Genomic DNA, 21164 nt, shown 5'->3' with positions numbered 1-21164 from the left:
GGCTCACACTGGGGGCTGGCGCGGGGCAGGAGCAGAACCACAGTGAGGTTGGGGATGGGGCCAAGTGCAGGGCCGGGAGTCAGGGATGTGGCTGGGGGCAGGACCAGAGCAGAGCTGGGGGTGGGGAGGGGCTGAGTGACACTCCCTCCTGGGGGGGGGGTGGCCCAGGTCCTGCTACGCCCCCAGATGTTCCCCCGGTGCCCCCCACTTTGAGACCCTCTACTATAAAGCATGTTTTACAATACTTTAATCATTCTCATGATTCTTCTCTGAACCCTCCCCAATTTATCGACATCCTTCTTGAATTGAACTGAATACAGCGTTGCATTAACAGTTTCACCAGTGCCCAACACAGAGGTAATATAATCTCCTTACTCCTATTCAAGACTCCAAGCATCGCTTTAGCCTTTTTGTCCACAGCATCATACTGGGAGCTCATGTTCAGCTGACTGTCCACCATGAACCCCTTAAGTCTTTTTCAGAGTCATTTCCCAGTCCTCTACCCTGTAAGTATGGCCTGCATTCTTTCTTTCTAGATGTATGTCTTAACATTTGGCTGCATTGAATTATAGTACTCCATTTAATTCAATCTGGATGCACAGTACTAGGTGAAGATACAGTAACATTTACATAAGAAACACGTAATTAAAAAAAAAAAGAACACAAATCATGTAGCTATTATGACGTGTTATTGGCAACAAACCTGCAACTCGCCAAATGAAGACAGCAGCCCAGCACCATAGGCCTTTATTGCATCACCTTCTTTACAGAGTCCAAATTCCACCGTAAACCAATAGACCTAACATCAAAATTAGACAGAAATAGATGATTCTCTAGGCAAAAAATATCTGACCGTGTGGCACTGATTTTTAAGTATTTGGAACTTACCTTTGCTAGAGAACGTTTTTATTTAGAAGTGTAGCTATGGTTTAAATAGTGACTGTTTTAAAATGGTTCCTTTTTACTGAACAGATCTGCTCTCGTTCAGTGAAATTCACCCCTTTGAAGAGGGTCAGCAGTAGGTCTATGTTTCACTTACATCCTACTTAAGCCATCAAAATAGCCATGTGTGTATTTAGATCTGCTTACTTTCCTGACAGAATAGTTATTTGTTACAGCCTTTATATTTTTTGGCAGAACAGAGCCAATAAAGCTACATGAGAGAGAAATGGATTGTAATACAGGTTGTCAATCATTGACAGAGGTTGAGTTTTTTTCCCTTAGTGACACAAATTATGTTTCCTGTTTCACATGTAGGGCACCAAGGTATCACAGAGGCAAGGGAGAGCAAAAGAGACTAAATTGTTAGCAGAACTCTGACAATTGCTTATGGATAGCCTTGGAAGGAGTAGATTTTTAATCAGTAAATGTTGGTAAACATCAATTTCAGTGTACATGCACAAAGCAAAGAAAAAATATTTTCAAAGGTAACAATTGAAATTTACAGATTGGTGAAGTAAGAAAAATGCTTCCTGAGAACTTACTAGAGTTTGATTTAAGAATATTTACTTTGTATATTTTGACATGTGATGTTAACAATTTGTGTTGTAACAGTTCTGAAGCTTCACATTTTTCAATCTTAATGGCTACTACTGTCATTCAGTAAATATTGTCTGCCCGCCCTCATTATTTCCCACATCTGTGAAAATTTAAATAGATAAAAAACGAAAAAGTTTAAAAAACAAAACTTTGTGCAACTGTGAAAATTTAAATGTCTAAAATGCTTAAAAACAAACATGAATATTAGCAGTCAAATTTATAAAAAAATAAATAAAAATGGAATTCTGCCAAACTTACTTATGCTACCTGAGCTAGAAAGAACACAGCTTGACTTTCAGCTGGAGTTCATAAAGCTCTGCATCTCAGCTCTCCCACAGTAGGATATGAGTAACTCCCATTGACATCAGAGGGAGTTATTTGTATCATAGGGTGGAAGAGCAGAGTCCTTGGCAGGTAGAACGGCTGTCAAAACTGCCTCTTGCTGCACATTTGCAGGAGAAATGAAGTAACTGCAGTATCTCCTTACCAGAAAAGGTCCAGCTAGAGCAACTATACTCTTGCCCTTCATGTTTAATCACAACTGTAAAGTCAATAAGGCTCGGATAGGATAAGCATTCTTATTATCCATGAAGGCAAGTGTTTACAGGTGGGATTTTCCAAAGTGCTTATCATTGGCCTAATTCTGCTTCCATTAAAGTCAATGGGAATTCCACCACTGACTTCAGTGGAAGCAGAATTAGGCCAGCCCCAGATCTTCAAAAGGTATTGAGGCACTTCACTCATTGTAATCCATGGGAATCAGGTGCCTAAATAATTTTTTTAAGATCCGGGCCTGAGAGCTTTGCAAAATCCCATCCTAATGTATTAAATTACCGTAGCAAGTTTCTCAATATATTCATCCGGCGCTCCCAAGGATGCAAGTCCAATTTCCTGCAACAATAAATCATTGTTCTTCAAGCTGTTTAGTGCAAACATTGCTTCTTATATGCGTTATTTCATTGTTCACTTTTTAATTACCATCTAGTACCACCACACATAAGTGTTAACAGAGCACCTTACCCTAGTGCATCAGAAATTGTTAACCAGAAGTCCCTATGGAAGTTAATGAGGGGCTCTGTCTAAATATCATTTGTGTGGTGTGACCCATTGGACCTGGCATGTAGCCCATTTCCACTGACTTCAATAGGGTTTGGATCAGGCCGATAGTAAGCAATCAGCAGAGCCTTACAATAAAAAGATGATAAGTCAATCACAAAGCAGATACTTTAAATATTTATCATTGTTCTGGTGGACCCTGATGGAAAGTGAACATAAGAACGGCCATACTGGGTCAGACCAAAGGTTCATCTAGCCCAGTATCCTGTCTTCCAACAGTGGCCAATGCCAGGTGCCCCAGAGGGAATGAACAGAACAGGTAATCATCAAGTGATTCATCGCCTGTCGCCCATTCCTAGCTTCTGGCAAACAGAGGCTATGGACATCATTCCTGCCCATCTTGGTTAATAGTTATTGATACTGCCCATCCTGGTTATGATGGACCTAACCTCCAAGAATTATCTAGTTCTTTTTTGAACCCTGCTATAGTCTTGGCCTTCACAATATACTCTGGCAAGGAGTTCCACAGGTTGACTGTGCGCTGTGTGAAAAAATAATTCCTTTTGTTAGTTTTAAACCTGCTGCCTTTTAATTTCATTTGGTGGCCCCTAGTTCTTGTGTTATGAGAAGGAGTAAATAACACTTCCTTATTTACCTTTTCCACACCAGTCATGATTTTATAGACCACTATCATATCCCCCCTTAGTCGTTTCTTTTCCAAGCTGAAAAGTCCCAGTCTTATTAATCTCTCCTCATTGAGCAGTCGTTCCATACCCCTAATCATTTTTGTTGCCTTTTTCTGAACCTTTTCCAATACCAATATATCTTTTTTGAGATGGGGTGACCACATCTGCACACAGTATTCAAGATGTGGACATACCATGGATTTATATAGAGGCAATATGTTATTTTCTGTCTTATTATCTATCCCTTTCTTAATGATTCCCAACATTCTGTTAGATTTTTTGACTGCCACTGCACATTGAGTGGATGTTTTTAGAGAACTATCCACAATGTCTCCAAGATCTCTTTCTTGAGTGATAACAGCTAATTTAGACCCCATCATTTTATATGTATAGTTGGGATTATGTTTTCCAATGTGCATTGCTTTGCATTTATCAACAGTGAATTTCATCTGCCATTTTGTTGCCCAGTCACCCAGTTTTGACAGATTCTTTTGTAACTCTTCGCAGGCTGCCTGGGACTTAACTAGCTTGAGTAGTTTTGTATCATCTGCAAATTTTGCCACCTCACTGTTTACCCCTTTTTCCAGATCATTTATGAATATGTTAAATAGGACTGGGCCAAGTACAGACCCCTTGGGGACACCACTATTTGTCTCTCTCCATTCTGAAAACTGACCATTTATTCCTACCCTTTGTTTTTTATCTTTTAACCAGTAACCAATCCATGAGAGGACCTTCCCTCTTATCCCATGACTGCTTACCTTGCTTAAGCGCCTTCGGTGAGGGATCTTGTCAAAGCCTTTCTGAAAATCTAAATACACTATATCCACTGGATCCCCCTTGTCCACATGCTTGTTGACCCCCTCAAAGAATTCTAGAAATTGGTGAGGCATGATTTCCCTTTACAAAAACCATGCTGACAATTCCCCAACAAATTATGTTCATCTATGCATCTGACAATTTTGTTCTTTATTATACTTTCAACCAATTTGCCTGGTACTGAAGTCAGGCTTCAGTTTGCCTGGAGTTACCTCTGGAGCCCTTTTAAAAAATTGGTGTCACATTAGCTATCCTGTACCAAATGACTGGAGAAGCTGATTTAAATGATAGGTTACAGACTACAGTTAGTAGTTCTGCAATTTCATATTTGAGTTCCTTCAGAACTCTGGAGTGAATACCATCTGGTCCTGGTGACTTACTACTGTTTAGTTTATCAATTTGTTCCAAAACCTTCTCTAATGGCACCTCAATCTGGGACAGTTCCTCAGATTTGTCACCTAAAAAGTGCTTCCCCATAAGCTCATATGAAATGGTTCCAGAAGCTAGGGGCACAGTGTGAAAAGAACATATTCTTATCTCAGGAGCTAAATGTGAATATGAATTACAAAGCCATCCACATGAGTGTAAAATACCCAAAGTGCAGGAAAAAAAATACAAGCCCAACTCAAGAATGTGTATAGCTAACTTGCTCTAAAACACAGACTGCATGCTGCAGAGTCAAAGGCTATGTCCTCACTGCAAAAAAGAGGGCCATCTTGATGTAAAACCCTAGCTGGAGACAAGACAGAGGTTGCTTTTGCCTCGATGTAGCTAGTTGAGGTAAACCCCAGGGATGTGTGGGGGTGTGCACATTTGGGGGGTTGGGAGTAACAGGGTTGATCTTCACTTACAACACCAAGATAAAGACGATCTGTGCCTTGTTTCAACTAGGATTTACACTGACTTACCCTGTTTCCCCGAAAATAAGACAGTGTCTTATATTAATTTTTGCTCCCAAAGATGTGCTAGGTCTTATTTTCAGGGGATGTCTTATTTTTCTGAAATGAAAAATGCCTTATTATCGGTGGATGCCTTATTATCGGGGAGGTCTTATTACCGGGGGGATGCCTTATATTACAACGAGAGGCAAAACTGTAAGTAGGCCTTATTTTCGGAGGATGTCTTATTTTCGGGGAAACAGGGTAGCTATCTCGATGTACAAACACACCCTTTGGTGCAGTGAAGACATAGCCAAAAGCTCAATCCCTTCCTGAGGTTTGGTGTGATTAACAGAGAAATTAAAAATTAACAACATACAATACGAAGTAGCAGCTCAAATTTTCTCCACCAGGTTTGACGGCTCTGAGGATTCCAATCTTACCTCACCTCAGCTACTCTCCACCCAAGTCACTCCAGCTCCTGTATATCAGAGTGGGGTAACAAGTCATCTGACTCAGATGTCATCTAATCCTTTCTAAACAGGATTAACACCTGCTAAGAGGGTGTTAGGCAAACACTATCAGCCTGTTACGAGGGATATGGATTAAAAAACCAAAACTACACAAAAATGAAATCTATATTTTGTATACATTAGGGTTTTTTGCGTGAACTGAGTCTAATTTTTAAACAATAAATAAAACAGGTTCTACTTAAATATATGTACAGCAAAATTTTAAATCACATTGCATACTTTGCATAACAGATCGGCCAATGTGCTTCAACTCTGACTGATGGGATCACTTCCGGGAGACAGGAGAGTGTGTTTTCTATGCCCATTCAGTTCTTAGCAACTTTGTTGAATCTGCCAATTCGGCTGCCAATTAATATTATGTTTACCTGTCCATAAAGAACTAGACCTTTTCACACAGATTGCTGAACAGGAGACAGATAATAAATACTTGTTTTTACATGTGAAACTGACTCACCTGACCTGAACTAGATTTCAAACAATAAGCTAGAAGTTGAAAGCTCCATAACCCTTTACTAATTTTCTGAATTATCCAGTGTCTGGCATCTTAAGTTACAATGATAGAGTAATGTATGCACTTACCTGGGAAAACTGAGCAAAGCTAATGTCAGCAAACAGAGGTACATGTCCTAGGAGCTCATGGCAAACATCACTAGAGAAAATAAGCTGTATGAATTAACTTTATTTCAGAAACATGTGTAGACACACTAGTGTCAGAGTCTCTCCATGTGTACAGAGGAGAAATCACATTAGAGAGAAATGCCCAAGATCCAGAGGGAAAGGAATTTCTATCTCAGGCACTTCTGGAGCCCACACCACTGTGCCATCTGGGTCTTTCACAATTTATAACAAATTTATGCTCACTACAGCCCTGTGAGGAAGGGAAATGCTGTTTCCCATATTTCACAGAAGAGGCACTAAGGCCCAGGGAAACTAAGTGATTTGCCCAAGGTCACACATGCACTTTGTGGCGGAGCAGAGAATTGGGAGCAGATCTCCCTAGGCTTGTGCCGTAACCATAGGACCCTTCTCCCTTTTCATTTTGTTAACAATCATCACTGCTAACAGCTGAAGAAGAGAACAGTAAAGCAAATTTTGGCCCTAAGTCAAATATACCCTGTATATTCAGCCTTGCAGAGAGAAGCAGCTCAAGACCTAAGCACCACTTAAGTCCCACAAAATAAGTGCAGAGGCTTTGTGCCAGCCCTTTGCACAGGAGGAACATAGCTCTCTTTGAATTCCTGGGCCAGGTTCACCGGAGCCAACACCTGTAGGTGTAAACTATACCTTCCTGCACCACCCTGGGCCCCTGCAGCCCAGAGGGAATTCACCCTGCAGAAGATGCTGTGTTGGAGCTGCTACCCTCATGTGGACTTTTCAGCCGTGGGAGTAGGGGGCAGCTTTAGTTTATCATGTGGCCTCACAGGAAGCAAGCTGACCAGGCTGTTGAGGGGCCGCACTTTGGAATCTGCCTGGCCAAGTCCGCTTTGACCTGTGCCACTCACTTCTTGGGCTGCTGCAGCCTCCCGCTGGCAGACTCTCCTTCACACTCCCACAGATATGGCGGTTTGCCAAAGCAGCAATTCTTGTGCTTAAAGCTCCCAGATGGTCAGAGCATGTGTTTCAGGGAGAGCTGGGCAAGGGATTGCTGGTAGTTGGAAAGGCAGAGAGGAAGTGGCGAGGGGTTGTGCAGCTTTGCCATATCCCTGGCATAAAGGATTGGGTGGGGGAGAAAAATAGAATAGGAAGGAACAAGGAAAGAGGGAGGAGGATGAGATTCTCCAGGCAGCACAGGGGCTGCGGAAGACGCTCAATACAACTCTGCTGTGCAGAGGGTGGGCAGCTACAGAATGGACATGCAGGGGAACATGGTAAGTTGTGCATAGCAGAGCAGGGCTCCAGATAGATCAGCATGGAGGGAAGTGGAGTAGTGCAGGCTAGGGACAGGGAGGTGGCCAGTGGGTCTGCAGTTATGATGTGTCAGTGGCCCCAAGCCCCCGTGAAATGGGAGCACAAGGTTCGCATCCACTATTGCAGACCAGGGACTGGAATAATGGCTCTTGAGGGACTGTGAATTTGCCTTCAATTTGCACATGGGGCTGTGTGGGAGGATAACACCCACTGCACAAAATGGTTTAACAAATTTCACCTAGAATGAGAAGAAACAAGAGAGAGGGAAGAAAGAAGAATGATGTGAGGGAAAAATGGATGGAGAGGAGGAAGTGAAGAGAGGGGTAGGAAGTAAAGAAATAAGGGGGAAAAGGAGAAATGGAAAAAAGAACAGATTAATTTTAAAGAAAAAGAGAAAGAGGAGAAAGAAAATAAACACAAGGTAGAGTTAACAAGATCAAAGGAAAAATGGAGAGAGAGAGAATTAAAGATGAAGATGAAAGGAGGAAAGAAAGGCATAACAGAACGTAAATGTGGCAAGAAGGAAGAAAAAGAGATCTATGACAGTCAGTTAGTGAAGCTGATCAGTTCAAGAAGGGCTAGCAGAGGAAGGGACAGCTTGCAGAGACAGAGCTATACTCTCTCGCTAAGGAGACAAGAAATCCCTTCTAAAATGTTCAGATGAGAGCAACAATATAATGGGGATACCTCGGTATGGTACAGTGTAGTGCTTTACCATGAGGATGGGTATATTATTAATAGGGCCCTACCAAGTTCATGGCCATGAAAAATGTGTCATGGGCCGTGAAATCTGGTCTTTTGTGTGCTTTTACCCTATACTATACAGATTTCACAGGGGAGACCAGCGTTTCTCAAACTGGGGATCCTGACCTAAAAGGGAGTTGCAGGGGTCACGGTTTTGCCACCCTTACTTCTGCACTGCCTTCAGAACTGGGTGGCCGGATAGCAGCGGCTGTTGGCCAGGCGCCCAGCTCTGAAGGCAGTGCTGCCGCCAGCAGCAGCGCAGAAGTAAGGGTAGCAGTACCACAAGCCCCCCTACTATAACCTTGTGACCTCACCACAACTCCTATAATTACAACACTGTGGAATTTCAGATTTAAATAGCTGGAACCATGAAATTTATGATTTCTTAAATCCCATGAGCGTGAAATTGACCAAAATGGACCGTGAACTTGGTAGGGCCCTAATTATTAACAATAGTATTAACTGCAGTTATTATTTACTAACCCACCTGCATAGTTAACCTCTGCAGCTTATGCAGCCCTGTCTCCCTTCAGTGCCAAAGTACTTACGGTTCTGGTGTGTACATTGGTTTAGATCCATGGCGGATGTACTGTGTAGAGTGAAACACTCTGAATGCCAAACCAGCCAGGAAATCCCGAGAAGACAGCAGGCCAGCGACAGGACGTAAGCGGAATCCAGTGCAGGCTTTAGGGAGAAAAAGGTTCCATTTTAAAATGTCTATTGGACTTGGTTTATGCCTCTCCTTTGGGTCCTGGGAACTGGACAGAACTTCACATCAGTTTTCTCTCTTAATTATAAGCTTGGGTACCAAATAGTGGAGAACTCCCTATCTGCCTAAGGTACTTACATGGCCACCATCACCACAGTATCTCTACGCCTCACACTCTTTAATATATTCATCCTTGACACACGCCTGTAAGGTAGGGAGTGCTATTATCCCTATTTCGCAGGTGGGGCACTGAGGCAGGGAGTAACTAAGTGACTTTCCTAAGGTCACACAAAGTCTGTGGCAGAGCAGGAAATTTCACCTAGGGCTCTCAAGTCTCAGGCTAACACCCTAACAGCTGGACCATCCTTCCTTTCTATTGGGCTATTTTAACACAAACATACTTTGCAAGAATTTTGAAACATCTTCAAGTTGTGGAATATTATCCTCCTGGTAGCCACAGTATTTTTCCAGTAGCGGGAACACGTGGTTGTGTTCATAGCAAGCATGAGTTGGATAGAGAGTCTTCAGCTCCCTGAAGACTGTGCCCCACGTTTTCTTTTCTTCCTCTGTGTAAGTCACTTTAGGAATAGGCTGCCCGCTATAAAGCAAAGAGCATTTTTAATCCACAGTGAAATGCATACACCTTAAACCAGCAATATAAAGAAGCAGCTTGTGTCACAGGCATCTGTGCTTGTACTCCCACCCGGAGCTGGACAGGAGTTGGTGCGGGTGACAAAAATCTCTCTTGCTGTATATGAGAAGAGGGAAAACACTGTGATGCACAAGGGGCCTGATCCTCCTTTCACTCGCATTTGTGTACATCTGGGATAACTCTACTGAATTCAGTTGAGCTATGCTGTCATTTAGATTGTACACTCTTAAGGGCAGAGGCTGTCTCTTCCCCTGTATTTGTTCACTGCCTGGCACAATGGGGCCCTGATCTCAGTTGCAGCCTTTTGGTTCTACTGTCGCAAAAGTAAACCGTGTTTATTTTGCTGATGATGATGATCTGCTAGTAAAATTCACTGACTGCTGAATTTCATTGATTTTCCTTTATTGATGTGCAGAAGGTTGTTGCATTTCACGCCTATTGATTTCTTTTGACGTTCCTACTGTGGTCAGGAAAACTTCAGTTCTGAAGATGCACAGCTCTTACTGGTTTAAGTATCGTGGAGATGTTCCTAATTATCACTAAATGCAGATTTTGGAAAATTTGATTTTTTTTTTAAAAATGAATAACCCCCGGGTCAAATTCCCCCTCAGTCATGTGTTCATGCAGCTCATGCTGATGTTAACAAGAGATAGGCACCATGAACCATGACTTTGGCCCTGCATTCCCTATTCCCTTGGAATTAAATGGAGGAAGGAAGATTCCTTAGCAATAAAGAAAAGGGCCATAGGTGAATCCCCAGCTTTTAAAAATCAAAGGGTTTTAAGCAACTTAATAGGGTTAGTAGCACTCCTGGAATAATGCTAGGGCTTTCCAAGCCCAGAGATTCATTGTTAAACTCCAGTGATATCCCACCGCCTCCCACTCTCTCATTTTAACTTCGGCCTGGGGGCAGCTCCCCAGTAACTCTGTAATTTTCTGCCTGTGTGCATCAGTCCTCCTTGATCTATGGAGCTTTAAATGTGCTCTTGAATTATTAAGAATGCTGGGGGACCACTGCTGTTCCTACTGCACTCACTGGTCCTAATTAATCTTTGGGCCACTTTCACAGGGCTGGAGAAGGAAGCCGAGGCTTAGCGCACTTTCAAATATCCATCAAAAGTCCCAGAGATCAAGAGGGCAGGGACGAGGGAAGGAGGCACGAGAAAAGGGAGTCAAAAGCAAGGGAGAGAGAAGGCAGGGAAGTAGGAATTCACGCTGGGGAAGGATAAGAGTAAAATGAAAAAAGAAAAAGGAGAGAAGAGAGCCAAACAAGCAGCAGATATGGGCAGAAAAGACGTGCAAGGGGAAAGCGACGGGCGGGGGAAGAGATCAAAGGAAAAGAGGACAAGAGAGTGTGAATCTGCTCATTACATGGCTGTCCCACTTCTTGTAGCTGATTTTTAGAGGTAATGGCACCTGAATTTCATAGTTACCCTTTAAAGGCCCAACCTTCCCATCACCCCCAACAAGCTCCAAGTTCACTGGGGATCCTCTGTGCCTGGATCTGCCCCTTTTTACACAGCTGGGAACTCAGCTGCCTCCATAGAACTGTGTCTCACCCCTCTGCAGAACCTGCAACAGGGCATCTCTGCAGGGCTCAAGGTCTGAGGGTGCAGCTACTGGGTGGCTGGATGGATGGCCCAGGGTGGTGCCAGAGGGTTCTACACGGTACCCCTTCCACTTTGTGAAGAATCCAAAAAAGCTAAATTTCTTTGCCAACTTGTCACTGTTCTATTATTATTCTATTATTTGAAAGCATGGCGCTTATGAACTCCTAATAGAATACGAAGTAAACACATAAAATCCCAGCCTGGTCTATCTCCCGATAAGGACAATTTAGTAATACTGTTGGGGGTCTCATCCTCCTAACTTGTTTCTGGTTTGGTAATGGCTATTCTTGATACTTGTTCTATTATTTTTATATAAAGTTTGGTTGAAGTCTGCAAAACAAGGGACAAATTCTGCTGTCATTTACAAAGGCTGCAATTCCACGTACTCCTGTAAGTGGGGATGCACCTCTGTAACTAAGATCAGAAACTGGCCATAGAGGCTCACCCAAACTTTCTAGCCAGCAAGCAGGTTCCTCTCTGATTTCTTTGACTCCTTTCAAGCAATTAAACAGGCAAGTTGGATCTTTTTGTCTTGTAACTTAGATTGTAAGCTCTTTGGGGCAGGCACTGTCTTTCTGTTCTGTGTTTGTACATCAGCCTGCACAGTGGGGCCCAAAGTAAAATTAATAAAATAAAATAATAAAATAATAATAATGGTTTAAAAATCATGAAAGACATGATCTGATCCTTTGAAGTCAAAGAGAGACTTACCATTGACTGGAAGGATTGGGCCCGTTAGGTACAATATAAAAGCGTGAATGACTTTGGCGGAGAGTTTTAGTTCCTATTGTCATTCAAATTTGACCGTGAACAGAAAAAGAAATAAAAAGCAGAAAACAAAATGAAGTCCATCCTAGAGAAGTGGATCTGCTTCATTTGTTTATTTTGCTTGTGAAACGAGAACCTAAATTGCTCAATGCAGCTGGATCAGACATGATAAAAGTAGAGTAATAAGCACTGGATTAACAAGAGGACCATACGTTATTCATTATTTTAATAGTGTGTGCAGCTCCTTTAATGTAAATTATATACACTCTCCCCCTCTCCACTGTTTAATATGGAGAATACCAGAAGCTGCATTATTCAGTGCTCTGGTCTTTGTAGTAGCATGTGATACTGTTGTACAATTAGACAACAAAGCTTGGTGCTGGAGTGGGGGGGGGGGAGACATGTCCTCATTTGAATGTCTGCCTTGAGCAATTTACTTTTGTTTTGCTGTAATTTGGGATAAATGCATTTACAGGAAGACTTAAACACACGCCAAGAAAGAAGGAGCCAACAGCAAAAAGGAAATCCCTGACAAGAATTTGTTGTTACTGTGATGAAAGGGCAGGGACAGGTTGGGAAGCATTCACTTGTGTGACTGCTGTCTCTCTTGTCCGTGTGGTGCACACTCACTGTCTGTAGTTGTAGGCCATGTCAGCAAACTCCTTTCTGCGGGCCCGGTAAACAGGATCTTTGAAACCCTAGGAGGAAACAATTAAAATGTACTCCTCTTGCTTAGTGGGAACAATGCAGGGTTCAGGCCTTAATCCTGCTCCCCCTGAAGACACTGGGAGCTTTGACACTGAATTCAGAGGAAGCAGGAAAGTGATCTTAGGCTAAAATTGAGACCCCAGCCCACAGGGTGGACGCCAAGCGCAAGCAGAGACCGATTCTTCCCAGGCTGAATGACTGCTTTGCTGAAATAGCATATGCAGGCTGTTCACATCCTCCCACCAGAGGGTGTGTGGGAGAGAGACAAGAGGATCCATTTAGCAACAATTTCCCAGCCTTACTCATGTCCTGCCTCCTCCCGTTCTCTGCACGCTGCCCAGCAGGGGGCTCACAAAGAGTAGAGCTTCACTCATTACTACACTGGGGGTGTGCACCCTGATGCATGGCTCCCCCACACATTTAAGCTAAAAAGCTCACCTCTTATACACTTATTTCTCACAAGGTTCATCTAGCCAGTGAGGATTAGGCCTCACCTGAAGATGAGCTCTGCGGAAGCTCAAAAACTTGTCTCTCCCACCAACAGAAGTGGGTTGAATAAAAGGGATTTCCTCACCCCCTCATCTCTCTCATATCCTGGGACTGACACAGCTACAATGCTGCATACTTCTGTCCTTTCTCTGTCTTGTCTATTTAGACTGTGAGCTCTTCAGGGCAGGGGTTGTCTCGCACTATGTGTATGTACAGTGCTTAGCACAATGGGACCCCTATTTCAGTTGAGACCTCCAACTACTACTCCAATATACAAATAATAATGGTAATTTGGTTAACCCCAGCACAGTACAAGATGAAACTGGATCTGGGGACAACTGATATCCTACATAGTTGTATTAGATCAAAGTATTATACACAAAAAGGGGTCAGGTGATTTGAAAAGTTATATGTTCTAGAATAGAATGGTATAATAGAACATTTATCCTATTTTTAACTCCCACGTCTACTTAAATGACGACTGAGTGACTCCTAGTTTTTCCTCCTGGCTGCATCCTAAATTCTACTATCCTTTCTTACTATACCATATGCCTGGTTGTGCTTTGATTTTATGAGAACATAGAGGACACTGATCACTAACTAATGAGTTCTACCAGTTAGAACTGAGATGCTTCATTCATTTCAATACCTGAGTTTTCTTTCTTTTTTTTTTTTTTTTTTGCTTTCAAGAACAACATTGTTTTATGACATGCTCGTATGCCAGTGCAACAAATGAGAAGGCTATTGATTTAGTTTGCTGAAGTAATTGCATCTTCTTTCATTCTGTTTTTCATATGACCGCACTGAATATCATGAATCATTGTACATGATACACAACGGACTTTGAATTAAGCAATAGGTAGTGAATGACTAATCACCCCATCTCAATTAAACTAATAGCAGCAATTTTTGCTACACTGCGTGTAATTTATTTATAATCAGCCTGTCTCAATTAAACTAATAGCAGCAATTTTTGTTGTGCTGCATGTAACTCCATGTGTTTTGACATGAAAATAAGTTTTTGTATGGGAGGGGGTGGGGATAGAAAGTATTTTTGCATCAAGAAAAGTCTTTAACACACTTAAGGATTCATGTGCTCACTAGCACAAACAAATGCACTTTCATTATTTAAATTGCAAGCCCCTTGGAGCAGGGACCATTTCTTTTATTGGGGCTTGCATCATAAATGCCACATTGGCATTCAACAAATAATATGTAGGTGTCAATCAACTATACATTCATTATAAAAGGAAAAAAAGCTCTTAATATCCCCATGCTGGAATATGGTGATTGTCAACTTTCTGTGGCTAAAAAATTGTTCATCAAGACACCGTATCCCAGAATCCTTTGCATATGTGTAGTTGGGAGAAAGTGAGTGTGCCTGTGATGACTGTGTGCTCTGAAGATCCCCAGCTGCCATAATGCTTGGGGCTGCTGGCATTTGCACAAGTTAGAGCAGCCTCCAGACTGATCTAATTTATGTCAGGGACTGACTCTCAAACAACCCTATTTATGGGAACTGCCTTTGTGCCTCCCTGGACCACTAGAGTTACCCTGCTATAAAACACGTGTACATGAGAATCCCAATTACTATAAAGTTGTTCTTTGTTTAAAGGTAGGACTCATTTCTTACAGGGTGGTCTGCATCCAGTTCAGCTCCATAGCTTAGGATCTGATTGGCAAATCTGTCAAGCTCCTGGATAGTTCTCGGGAACCATGGCACTAAAAAACAGAAAAGAAAATACAAATTAGCCTCTTTTCATTTTAGCTTATCTTGGGGTCTCATCTAACTCTTTCCATTTCTTTGATATAAATATAAAGTAGGATAAACACCAGGCTAGAATCACTGGTACTTTTCAGAAGTGTTGCACTGCACCAGTGATGCAATACAACAGTAAACCCAGTTTCATGAGCCAGTTAAGTTGGGTTTATGGATGTTTTGCATTGTTGGAACAATGCAAAGCAGCTGGAGTAAATCCAGCTCCTGGCATTAAGTTTGCTTGTGATTGTTATTATTTATTGCTTGATTATTGATTTTTCTTGAATTATCAGAACATAGGAATTACCAGACTGGATCAGACTCAAGTTCCATCTAGTCTAGTATCTGGTCTTTGACAATAGCCAGAGTCATCCACTTCAGGGGAAGGGGCAAGAAACCTTGCAGCAGGTAGATATGGAATAATCAGTTCCATGAAAAGCTCATTCAATTCCTAATCTCTGCCACTTTGCCTGGCTTAAGACATGAAGCAGTATACAAATTAAACAGCACTCTGATGCATCTGATTAGTGTTGTATCAAATAGCAGACATTGCAATAATGCATAAGGAGCCATTTCAAACAGCAGGAACAGGTCTGATTGTCCATTGCCCTGGGACTCTTGTATGCATTTGCATCGGTGCACAGTAGGTGTAAAAAGCTACCAACACTGATTTCAGAGTATTTTGTACCCAGCTTGTACTCGCACTGCATGAATGTGAGAACTACATGAGGTGCAGGGCAATAGAGAATCAGGCTCCATTTCTTTTTATTTGGATCAGAGAGGGGAAAATGGCACCCAAATCTCTCTTGAGAGCAACTACTATAATAGGAGAGGGGTCATTACAGCTCTTGTGGTGACAACAGCACTGCTCTCAGCTTGGATGTCACATGGGGTTCGCACTCTGCATTGATGCGCCTTACTCTCTTCATGTAGGGTACAAGTAACTGCCATTGATATCAATGGGGGTCACTCATCCCAGAGGGCCCCGGAGTTTAAAGTGGAGAGTTCAAGCCCAAGTGCTCTCCGTGTTCTCTCTTCCAGCTGAACTGCACCGTGACTTATATGAATTTAGCCTCTTTCTTGTCATAAAGGTGCACCATTCCTCCAGCGAGTGCCTTGAAACGCTTCCCGTGCCCTGCTTTCTGCCCTAACGAGGACACTGCTGCTGAGTGAATCAATTTTATTTTGTTTAACATTTTGGTTTTTAGTTAATCTCAGCTGCCCGAAAAGTTCTGCACCAACAGCTCTGGAAAGAGAAGTCCTGTATAAATCCTCCAGGGTGCACAGCCAGCTGCAACGCAATCCCTCCCACGGTGCCCCGCTGATGTTCCCCAACCCTGAGCTGCATGGATCACCGAAGGAATGAGAGGATCATTCCGTCTCCAGGCCTATTCAGCCCGTGGTCTCTCTGCTGAGACTGAAAATAAAGAAGGCATTTATGGGTAGGGTTTAAGTAATGTGGACACCTGCACATCAGAATTGGAGTCAGACCACTAGCTTGTTTCACATAGGCCCCAGAAATGCAGTCTGCATTTATGACTACTGGGTGGCATGCTTCCGTGACATGTCCATCTGTGCCAGGGCAGTGTTCTGCACACTAATGTGAGAGTTGTGTACTGTCTTTGTGCTTTTAGAATTCCTGCCGCAAACAGTTTCTAAACATCAAAACAGACTCTTTTTAGTGCAGTGTTTTTTTGTTTTGTTTTTTTCCCCTTTAATGAAAGTGAATGTGGCTTTGTATTGCAGAAAGAAACGGTCTTTGGAGCCCCATGCTACTAACTTTAATCAGACCTAAGAAGTTAGTCACTAGATGGCAGCAGAAGTAGCATCAAAATCTTTCACGACTGGATAGATTTATTTTTTATCCATAGCTCCATTGTTTCTTTAGAAATATTTGACTAGTTTCTGTCAGTAATCTCCACCCCCTCAGATTAAGTAAGCAAATGGGACTTGGTTATGAAATAATGTTTTTACTTGATACAAAAGTCACTGTCAGCATACACACTAAAAAAAGGCTAACCTCATACAACAACCCTGGAGGATGCCATTATCTTCTACATCTATTGCTTAGGCAACTAAGCTAGTGGCTTTATGGTCAAGAAACCTGGGTTCTGTTCCCAGCTCTGTCAGTGACCTTTCATGTGAATCGCATCACCATGCCATGCCTCAGTTTCCCCATCTGTAAAATTGGGGTGACAACAGTCTGTAAAGTGCTTTGAGATTTTGGGAGGAAAAGTGCTACTGTGAAGCTACATGTACATTATTAATTATTGCAACAACATATTGCCATTCCCAGGGAAGCTCTAAAACTCATCGGATGTGAACACAGCAGAAGGCCCACTAGTGACTGTGAAGCCTGCTATGCCCTGTGATGGATTTCAGCGTGTGCTGAGAGGATGGTCTGTTAGGGATTTTGAAGAGGAAGAGGTATTCCTCTGAACTAGAAAGGTTTGGGTTCAAGTAATGGCTGTTCCAAATGTGGCTGAATTAGACAAAAAATAGTATCCAATAAACTTTTATTACCGAAGAGTTTGACAAACGGGTGATTTACAAACCAGGGGGCAGATTCATTCCTGGGCTAGAACCAGCATAGGGACAGAAGGGAGGTGGTTTGTTTTCCCCTTATTTGAGCTGCTGGCGTGGCCAGTGTGGAGCTTTTTGAAGATTAGAGCAGCCCTCAGGGCTCCCCAAACTTGTACCCTTGCATCAGTGGCCCCAGAATCACTAGGACCCAAGTCCACCCTAGTCACACTGCCTTCCACTACTCCGCTCCCTCCTCTGACCTAACTTCACCCCCCCCACCTCAGAACACCCTCTGTGCCTGGGGCTCATGTGGATTCAGCTCAGAGCTAGCGGAGTGGCTCTGTAGTAGGGGAGATCCCTGATGAGAGAGGCTTTATACCTGCCCTATGGTCCATTTGCACCGATCTCACTGGTACAAAGGGGTGGCAGCAGAAGGCTGAACAGGGCCCTATTAGTCTTCTGTCGAGAGCTTAGTGTTCTCAGCATCCAAGTCGATGGGAATTGAGGGTGCTGAGCACAGCATGGGATTTAGCCCCTCTGCCCTATACATACAGTAGGAATCAGAGCAATTAGTGATGTGAGAGAGCTGCTGGGGTATATTGTCTGGCAATGCAGTTCAGAAAGACCTTCCCCAACAATGCTAGCAACAGTTTAAAAATATCAAATCAAATTAGGCTCTCAACGAATTTGTCAAATATTTTGTTTGCTGACATGTTTTCGCAGGGGCTAGTTAACCAGACATGCTGGCTGTCTGCACTGCGGTTAATGAATTGCCAGAGCAAGCTATTGCAACAGGGAACCTCTGTGAAGAAGACTTCAAGAGAGAACATGGGCTGATCAGTAATAAATATTGATTTGTCTGTAAGTGAAACAGCAGCATTTATGGGCATGTACTGGACACCCAAGTGGTGACCAAATTAACATGGGGTCAAATGCTTAATAGGATGCTAATAAGCTATTTATATGTGGGGCAACAAAACGGAAGCAGTTAGGAGTTTCTGCAGAGCTCCTACATTCTGACCATTGTGAGGAGGGTCAAAGCCAGGTCTATTAAATTTATAGCTGTTCGAGGCACAGGTTTAGACCTTTTTAAACAGATCCAAATGCTTTGGCCTGCCCCAGGGTTTAGCAAACAAGGCTCTTACAGAACCTCAGCCTCCAGCCGGTCTCAGAAATGCAATAAATTGTCTCTGTTTCCCGCCACTGAAATAGACTAATATTTAATTCTTTTATTCCTGGGCTCCTAGGGGTCTGCAAATACTCAACTTGTTTCCCAAAAGAGTCATGAAGAGATGCACTGTGTTTTCGCAACAAATAACTCTAATTCCACAAAAGGCATTTGGCCAGATGAAACACTTCAGCACATCGCTCATGCGAAGAGCTAAAGTTACCTTCAGAATGATGACATTTTGCTAGCATTTGCTAAGCTACAGTTATATTATTGATCTAAATCTTTTATTCATTGCTTGAATAGGGGAAAATATATCTTTTGTCCTACAATTAAGAGAGCTTGGGGAAAACAAAAACAAAACAAAACAAAAAGAGTAAAAATGATAACTGAGCCCAAATGAAAAATCATCAGTACGCTAAAGCCCCAGACCTGGTAAAGCATCAAAACATGCTTCAAGTTAAGCACAGGGTTCATAGATTTTAAGGCCAGAAGGGACCACTGTGATCATCTAGTCTGACCTCTGGCATAGCACAGACCATAGAATTTCACTCAGTGATTCCTGCATCAATCCCAATAACCTGTGGTTGAACTAGAACTTACTTTTTTAGGCAGATATCCAGCCTTGATGTAAAGATTTCAAGTGATGGTCAATCCACTACACATTCCAATTGATAATCACCCTCACTGTTCAAAGTGTGAGCTTATTTCTAGTTTGAATTCACCTACTTTCAACTTCCATCCATTCAATCTTGTTATGCCTTCATCTGTTAGATTAAAGACTCCTCTAAAGATCCAAGGGCTTCTTCCTGTACTTACAGACTATGATCAATTCACCTCTTGGCCTTTTCTTCAATATGCCTTGGGTATGTCTACACTACAGCCACTGGATGCTTCCTACATTGACAGAAGGAGTTTTTAAATTCAGTCCAATATAATAAATCCACCTCTCTGAGAGGCAGTAGTTAGGCTGACACAAGAATCCTTCCATCAACCTAGCCATGTCTATACCAGGAGTTAGGTTGACCTAATTACGGTGCTCAGGGCACAAAATTTTTCCCAGCCTTGAGTGATGTAGCTAGGTTTATCTAATTTTTCAGTGTAGACCTGGCCTAAATAGAGCGCTCACTGTACAGCGTATTTTCCAATCCTTAAATCGTTCTTGTGATTCTTCCTTCTCTTCATTGCTCAGGTGCTTTGCTGGATCAAGTCCTAGTGGCACTCAACATACATCAGGCAAAATGAACAAAAACTATTTAAGCGCAAGCCGATAAAAATCCCAGCCCTGTCATAATTAGATCAATTGAGGAAAGAGGATTTCACTAGCCTAGATGGCACATTGGTCACCAAGAAGCAACATAGGGAAATAAAATAAAACCACCTTTGCTACCCCCTGTGACCCTGCACTGAATTCATGTAAAGTGCACAGATGAACTGAACCCATAATCCTTAGCAAACAAAAATCAAATCCCATCTATAGATGATGGGTAAGGAATTGGCACTATTGCCTTAGCTTAAGTAAGTTGCTTCTTTCTTGACACAGATGTGTCTCACAAGGAGAATATTTTCCTTGGCAATGAAAAAGGCCTGTGTCCACATACAACATAGGGGAGGTTGGCTTGCTAGTGTGCGTGTGTGATATTTTGTTTAGTTTTATATTTTAAAAAAAGAACAATCAGCAGATTCTGATGTTAAGATTCCAATGTTAAGATCTATCAGTGATGATTTTAAAGGGCAAGTCAACGTAGACATTGTCATGGCAATGCTAGTTATTTATTAACACTGTCATATTTGTTTAAGGGACAAATTCAGCCATTATGTCTTCAGCTTGGTCTCTCATTTCACTCTGAACCTGTGTATGCTTTGCTCACATAGCAGCCTTAGTCCACAGGTGCTAGAACTAGGGGTGCTGCTGCACCCCCTGGCTTGAAGTGGTTTCCATCAGATACAGGATTTACAGTTTGGTTCAATGGCTCTCAGCACCCCCACTATACACATTGTTCCAGCGCCCCTGCCTTAGTCAGACTTTTAGGGCACAACCCTTCTGAGATTTAAGCTCATGGTGGGCCCTTCCACTAATGGCAGCTATTGAAACTGAAAAGGGAATCAAGGACAGAAGAAATAAAAATAAAATGATTCATTTAATCTTCTCTCTCTCTGATGTTAAATTGCTTCCACTAACAAACAAAAACAGTCATTCCTTCAATCAGAAGGGATCGAATTAATCTCTGCTGCTCTGAAGTCAATAGAGATTAATCTGGCTCAAGAAGACCTTTTGATGAACATGGAAACATGAAGTGAAATCCTAGCCCTGATTAAATCAATAGGATTTTTGCTATTGACTTCAATGGAGCCATGATTTCTCCTGTGGTCTTTTTGTTGTTGACATTTTGAGCTCTACCCTGTGCTCGAATCAGTGCCTACACAACCTTTAATCACTGCTGCTCAGCAAAATCTTTCCAGGGTCTGTAGCTTTCTTCTGAAAATATAATTCAGAAAGAGGATGCGTGACAAAGAGAGAACATCTGTGATAGTAAGTGTAGCTGAGGCCTGGCCTGGAGTAAAGAACTCCTGGAGGGAGGCCCCTTTTTTTGGAAGAGAAGATTAGGGAAGGA

At 42.4% G+C, this 21164-nt stretch overlaps 1 protein-coding gene across 1 annotated transcript in view; it reads right to left on the bottom strand.

Moving 5' to 3' along the window:
* PAH (phenylalanine hydroxylase) overlaps nt 1–21164 on the bottom strand; it is a 59855-nt gene that overhangs the window by 9424 nt on the left and 29267 nt on the right. The window contains exons 4-10 of the mRNA XM_054033257.1: nt 14733–14821; nt 12533–12600; nt 9274–9470; nt 8712–8847; nt 6091–6160; nt 2374–2430; nt 704–799 (exon numbers count right to left, since the gene is read on the bottom strand). Of these exons, the coding sequence (XP_053889232.1) occupies nt 704–799; nt 2374–2430; nt 6091–6160; nt 8712–8847; nt 9274–9470; nt 12533–12600; nt 14733–14821 (713 nt within the window). The remainder of the gene's footprint in view (nt 1–703; nt 800–2373; nt 2431–6090; nt 6161–8711; nt 8848–9273; nt 9471–12532; nt 12601–14732; nt 14822–21164) is intronic.

The sequence above is a fragment of the Malaclemys terrapin genome, chromosome 1, assembly GCF_027887155.1.
Source record: "Malaclemys terrapin pileata isolate rMalTer1 chromosome 1, rMalTer1.hap1, whole genome shotgun sequence".
Taxonomy (NCBI): Eukaryota; Metazoa; Chordata; order Testudines; family Emydidae; genus Malaclemys; species Malaclemys terrapin.
Note: the sequence above shows the minus strand (reverse complement) of the source record. Positions and strands in the feature narration are given on the sequence as shown.